The 7,008-nt window shown below is 45.5% G+C and overlaps 1 protein-coding gene across 1 annotated transcript in view; it reads right to left on the bottom strand.

Moving 5' to 3' along the window:
• The window catches only part of Fam234b (family with sequence similarity 234 member B), a 57,866-nt gene that overhangs the window by 40,134 nt on the left and 10,724 nt on the right, over window positions 1-7,008 (bottom strand). Inside the window, exons 2-3 of the mRNA XM_012513578.2 lie at window positions 3,980-4,378; window positions 1,150-1,248 (exon numbers count right to left, since the gene is read on the bottom strand). Coding sequence (XP_012369032.2) covers window positions 1,150-1,248; window positions 3,980-4,378 — 498 coding nt within the window. The remainder of the gene's footprint in view (window positions 1-1,149; window positions 1,249-3,979; window positions 4,379-7,008) is intronic.

The following is a 7,008-nucleotide window of genomic DNA, read 5'->3' as shown; positions in this document are numbered from 1 at the left end:
TTATTGTTATATTCATTTATGTTTGTAAATAATTTATTTTCAATTTGTAATCTAGTAAAAAATTAAAAGAAAAGAACAGATATAGGTCCTTAAAGAACTCAAAGAAAGAAAGAAAGAAAGAAAGAAAGAAAGAAAGAAAGACAGACAGACAGACAGACAGGCAGACAGGCAGACAGACAGACACACACTGCCCTTGCCAGGTATAATCTCAACATTTAGGATCCTGAGGCAGGAGGATCACTGCAATTTCAAGGCCAGCCTAGGCTATAGATTAAGTTCAGGGCCTGTCTACTACAAAGCAAGACCCTATCTCAAAAAAAAAAAAAGTGAATGCTGCAATTAAACTTCCTAAAACGCTCCCCCTCTCTTTGAACCACTCACCCCATCATTCTTGCCACTTTCGGAAGCAGCTCTGGGTCCTCTTTTACAAGTGTCTGTATGAAGCATGATCACAAATACAGTGAATGCTGCTGCTGAGTGCCGGCCAATGGAAAGGCAGGCTTGTAAAACCATGACAGTGCGTCAGCTGTCTTGTTCAGCAGATGTGGCAGCACAGGACTTCTGGATCGTTCCCCAAGAGAAAATGACCATGAAAGGTAAATATCTGGAATCAGTTCAGGACATCAAGGCATCCAAGACACTCATGAAAGAAGACTTTCAAAACTGCTTCAGAAAAGGGCAAAACTGATAGCACAATTATGTTTGAAGCAAGGTGTTGGGGAATGAGACAGAGATTAGGAAAATGTGCTTTTTATTATAATAAATACTTCAAATACATACGACCTTCTCAGATGGAATCTGTAAGCTCCTGAACAAAGGCTGTGAGCCAGGGATGACATTCATTGTGATCTAAGAGGCGATAGAGAACAGAGGAAGTCCAGAAACCTAAGCACTGACTCGGACAAACCACTTCCTCTGGGGATCAGTTTCTTCAGCGGCCTAGGAAACCACTGAAAGCGCCTTCCAATTATAGCTCTCTTGGGTTTCCTGAACTAGACTTTATTTTTCGTGCAAGCACTTTCTGGTCAGACTCAGACATGGCAGGCTGTGGTGACTGTGCTCGCTGCAGACCTTCTTATGCTGTGCTCCACTAGGAACAACGTCAGCTTTGTCCTGGTGACAGCAGCCTCAGAAAGGTGTGCTCCTTACCTGCAGAGCTCCCGTTCCTTGATGTCACAAAGGAAAGAAGCACATCCCGCAGGCCATCTCCGTTCACGTCAGCCAATTCCAGCGGGGACAGGTCCCCACCTGATGATGTACATGCAAAGAAACAAAAAAGGCCTGAGAACGCTCTGATAGGCCAGGTTGGAAAAGGTATAGGTCACAGCCAGCACCCACAAAAACCAGGCAGACATCTGGCTCCCACACAAATCGCATTTGTCTCTCTCTCTCTCTCTCTCTCTCTCTCTCTCTCTCTCTCTCTCTCTCTCCCCCTCTCTCTCTCTCTCTCGTTGGTACTAGGAATTGAACCCAGGGCTTTTGCCCTAAACAACATCTTCAGCACTTTTTATCTTTTAGGGTCTCAGCAAATCAAACTGCCCAAGGTAGGCTGACCTCCAGTGCCTTTCCTCACCTCCAGTGCCCTCTAAGTCCATCTCAAAGCCCTGGACGTTACACAGCAAGGCTCTGTGACATGGACAGATGAAGGCAGATGGACTAGAGAGGGAAGGAACCATGGGATGACACGGTGATGGGTCCCCCTGGGTTTTCTTTGGGCCTCATATTTCTCAGACAAGGTGCTGAAGAAACCAGCAACCCAGAAATGCCACAGGTGCAAACCAAGAACCCCAAGAAATGCTGGCTTCTCTGGCCGGGAGAAACGTTTCAGACACTGACTACCCTACTCCCACTGATCTGCACACACAAAAGTATGGCCTTAGACTCAACAGAGAGAGAGAAAGAGAGAGAGAGAGAGAGAGAGAGAGAGAGAGAGAGAGAGAGGCCAAACAGGATGCCCTACTTCCACCTGGTCCTGCTGACAAGGTCACACACACACACACACACACACTAGGAAGACTAGGAAGCCAGGGCTGTCATCCTACCACGCAGTACCAAGGCCCTCCACACACAAGGGAGGCCTGCAGCTCTAATGAGACAGGGTGGTGTCTCCAGGGCTGGTGGGGAGCCTGGACTTGCATCCTACTGGCAATAACACAGTTGGACCTCCCCACACACAAGTGTGGAGTCAGAGAGTGCCCGCCAAACTTGGAGAGAACTCATACACTGCAGGTGAAGAGTAAATTGACAAAACCACTCTAGAAGAACCCAGGGCCTTATCAACTAGTAAGAATGAATGTGCACACCCTCTGACCCAGCAATTCTACTCAGAGGTTTACGCCTTAGAGAATTTCTTATACAGGAGACTTAATCCTTAGCAACATCATTTACCAAAAAAAAAAAAAAAATGACTGGAAGTCATGTGAATAGTAAAATGGCAAAATAAGTCATGGGACATTCATATCACAGAACAGTCAACAGTAGTAAAACTGAATCCCAGAGAAGCAAAGGAGAGGTGGGATTAACCTCAAAAGTATTATTTTAAAACTTCATGCTGAAGCAAAAAGCAAGTCTGCATGACTGCATTTATGTAAAATTCAAGAAGAGACAAAATAAATAGGCCACTTGGGCTACATGTCACTGTGGCAAAACTTAACCACGGGCTAATGCACACCAATTCAGGCAGGCAGAACCCTGTAGTGAGTAGAGGAGGCTATAGTCAGGAGAAACAGAAAGGAGACTACAGTGGTCTCAAGGATGTGCTGCTTCTTTTTCTCTCTCTGTTTCTTTTGTTGGTACTAGGGACTGAACTCAGGGACTTTGCCCTAAACAACATTCTCAGCACTTTTTATTTTTGGGGGTCTCAGCAAATCAAACTGCCCAAGGTAGGCTCAAACTTGAGCTACTCCTGCCTCAGCCCCCGAGTGCTAGAATCATTGGCACAGGACCCCACGCATGGCCTACTGCTCTGTCTTTCTTGGCCGTTCTGTATACCCATGTTTGCGAAACACGTAACCGCACGCACCCTGCAGAGCTGGTACACACACGTGTCACACCTTGGTCATTTTTATTTCCCTCTTACCTTCTCCCTCCCCCTTTCTCATCTCAACAAAGTCTATTTTCCTGTTTGCTATCATCTCTGTTTCGCCTTCTAAATTTTTTATATTTTGGGTTTCTTATATAGAAGAAACCATAAGTATATCCTTCTCTGCCTGGTTTATTTCACTTAGCAATGTGTTCTACCCCTCAAGCTGGGTATTGGATTCACCAAGAATTTGTCACTAGTCTTCACGCTTTATATAAATATCGCATATGGAAATTACACTTGCCTTAAGAGACCCAAAGATAAAAACAGAGCCCACCAGAAGTTAATTCAACCAGGACCCAAGAAGCAGCAGATAATAAGCCCTTCCTTGTCAGGATGACACGAGGTGTCTGGGGACAGCCTGATCCAGCTCACAGGAGACAAATGCTTAGTATAGCTAAAATATGATCCCCGATCCTGACCAAGAGGTTTCAGAGATAAAAGCTGGCCCTCCTCAGACAGCACCACCCTAACTGCTGGGACCAAGGAAAAAAAGACAGTAACTGCCTTCCACATAAAATGAAATTATTTCAAAATTTTAATTAGGCCAGGCTTGTACAATTGAAGAAGGCCCAAGGGGCCTGGAGCCTTGCTCTGCTCTGTAAATAGCAGCTTTGCATTCGCCTGCTGCATTGTTCACTCCCCTGCAGGAACCCAGCAAGCCAACACCCTGTCCTGTCTGCTTCTGAACCAGTCCTGGCAGGATGCCGTGTCGGGAGGTGCAGCCGCCCTACTACTGTCTTATTTCAAATCTTAACCTCCTAACCACTTCCATGCATGGGGATGTGGGGTACAGTGCTATCTAAGGTGCACTCATTTTTAAGATTTGGAGAGAAAATTCAATCAGCCAATACTTTAAAATCTTACAGAACTAGCACGGGAAGTCCCCCCACTCACCTCGCTGGGAGCCCAGGCGCCGGCTCCAAGTGCTGTGCAGGTCTCTGGGGGGACAAGGGATGAGGAAAGCACAAAGGAGCACCAGGACCATCGAGATCCCCAGCGTTAGCAGGAAGACGGACGTGCGCACGTAGGACACGAGAGAGGAGGTTGTCTTCTGCTCCAGGCCCCCAAGGGGTTCCGAGGAGTACCCCTCTGTGGTGACTTCAGAAAGATGGGGCTTTGCAGGCCCGGCCACCTCTGTGTCAGAGTCAGGCTCTGGCACTTCTCCCAGAGGACTCTTTCCATTTTTGACCCCTCCGTTCTTCTGCTGCAAGTTAAGCACAAGATCATCTTCGCTCTCATCGCTGTCAGCCTGGGTGAGGGGGTCATACTCCCCAAGGTCTGGGCTCTTCTTTCCTGAGAAAGCAGAAGGACAGTGTCAAGGAGAACCAACAAGGGCAAGCCCTCCCCTGTGGAGGACCACCTGAGCAGTTCTGCTTGAAGAAGAGCGACTATCTCCATTTTGACCGAGCCTGACCCTATTTCCTTGTATTGATATGTACACAGCTGACTAGGACTTCTGTTTATCCTTCAATTGGCCTTAAGCAATGTAACTGGTCTAGCTGAGGTGCTGGTGATAGCCTTTGAAGGTGGCATGCATGTTTCCCTGGTACCCTTCACATGCTGCTCTTTAATGTGAGCTGGGTCGAGACAGGACAAAGAGCCAATGCTCTGCGCCACCAGCTGGGATTGAGCCTCGAGATAGAGGTTATGACTTCCTGGGGCTTGAAAGACTATATCAAAGCTGAAGCACCAGACCCCCCAAAACATTAGATACTATCTCAATGGCATAATAGTATAATGCAGATTACTGTCTCTGCATATCCTCTCTGCATATGGCGGAGGTAAACGTAGGCCACCCACCTAGCTCAGTTCACAGTAGTCATCTACTTTCCACAATTCTCAGTCAATCCTCCTCAAGCCACTCCTCCACTGAATAAAAATCGAGTGAGGCCCTGGGTTGCTCTCTTTTTGTTCCGGAAAGCCATCTCTGTGGCTGAACATATAGTCCCTTGACTCTCCAATGATTGAAAATATACTTTAGTGTCTTTATTTTCACCATGGGTTGCATTGAAAGCGGCAGATTGAAATTAACTTGATGGAATTCCAATAACGTAACTTTGGGATTATAAATATTGGTTTCTTGGACCAAGACAAGGACCTGGAAGTGACTCCTATGCTCCCCAAGCCACAACAACTGCAAACACCTAGGGAAACACAAAAAGCAAAAAAAAAAAAAAAAAAAAAAAAAACCTGTGGGTTTACATGAAGCTGGGATGTTGGTGGCGGTCTATAAAATCAGGTGGCAACATAGGGTAATGGGGACAATGGGAGGAGGGGCAAAGCACAATACTTCAGAATTATTGCCAGCACAGGCTGGGAAAATTGGAAAGGAAGCGGCAACAGGCAGGAAATAGAGATCATTATGTTAAACAAAATAAATCAAAAACAAAAAGACAAGTACTGCATGTCTTCACTTCTATGGGAAAGCTAAAACCTTGATCCCACTGAAGTAAAGATGAGATAATGCTTACCTTAGAAGGACGTGGGGAGGGGAAGGAGAAAGAAAGGGCGGTTAGCAGGTGGAGGCGTGCGGCTGGGTTACAGCAAAGACCTCTAGTGTTCTTTGGCATAGCATGTTATAGGCAGTTGGCAACAGTCAATTGAATATTTCAAAATAGCTACTAGAAAAGATTTTGAATACTCTCAACAGTAAGAAATGTAAAAATCAGAGCTGAGGGGTATGCCAATGATCCTTATCTGATCATTACACCTTGTATACATTGTATTAAAATGTCATGCTGTACCCTACAAATATGGTCAATTACTGTATGCCAATTAAGTCAGGTACAGTAGTCCATGTTTCTAATGCCAACTACTTGGGAGGCTGAGGTAGGAGGATCGTAAGATCAAAGTGAGGCTGAACACAGATAGACAGACAGAAAGACAGACGGATGGATAGATGACAGTGTGTCCCTGGGTTCAACCCCAAGTTCCACCAAAAAAAAATTTTTTTAATGACAAGCAAATTAGCAAATAGCAAATATTTTTAGTGTTATAAAAAACTCTTAATTCGTGTGACTCTCACTTATAAAAATCTTACTGCTCTTACACCAGCTTTCCACGCACCTAGCATGCATCATTGCCTTTGCTATCTCAGCTCTATGATCCCTCGTTTTACCTGGTAAGCATCCAGAACAATTCTGCTCTGTACATTGCTCCTCGTGGTCCTAGTCATGGGCTCCCATTTGCTTCGATGGGGGCTTAGAAAGTAGAACACTATATGTCGTCTAGAGATTTTACTGCCATCTCCCTTCTCAAATGGTGCTGTGGGCTGCACGTCCTTCCGGTGCAGCTTGCAGTACACAGTGCTGACCTTCTAGAGTGTATCCTGAGCAAGTGCCCTAGACAGGTGACAAGCCCGCAGGACATTACTGGGAGAAGGCTTGTCGAGAGCTGGTATACATGGCAAGCGCTGTTTCCAATGGGACCCTACACTGATTTGGAGGGACCGAGAGGCAGAAATTACAGAAGAGGATAAGTACATCCCCATGCCAACCTCTGGCCCTCACTGCCAATGACCAAATGATTTTATGCATTTTATGTTATAACCCAGAAAAGTTCTCTTTTCTTAGAAATTTACCTGGCATGCTGCTTCTAAGGTAAACACTATTATTAAATCTTATGTTTAGAAGCAAATCTTTAAAAATGCCACTCAGCAAATAGGAAGAAAAACTCCTGATCTCATCTCCGTCTCCACGTCACTTGATGATGTCACTTCCCACACCACATCTCAGTTTGCTTAACACCAGAAATGAAGCAATAAATCAAGATATGGAGGCCAGAAATAGAGAGGAAAACCTCCAGTCAAAAGTCTAGTATTTGGTGACAAAGGTTCTACAATCTGAGGTACAGGATCTCAGGATAAATCCTGAGGGGATTTCACTGACCTTATCAGACCCAAAAGCTACAACTCTTGTTCCATA

This window comes from Octodon degus, unplaced genomic scaffold, assembly GCF_000260255.1.
Source record: "Octodon degus isolate 3935 unplaced genomic scaffold, OctDeg1.0 scaffold00012, whole genome shotgun sequence".
Taxonomy (NCBI): Eukaryota; Metazoa; Chordata; class Mammalia; order Rodentia; family Octodontidae; genus Octodon; species Octodon degus.
Note: the sequence above shows the minus strand (reverse complement) of the source record. Positions and strands in the feature narration are given on the sequence as shown.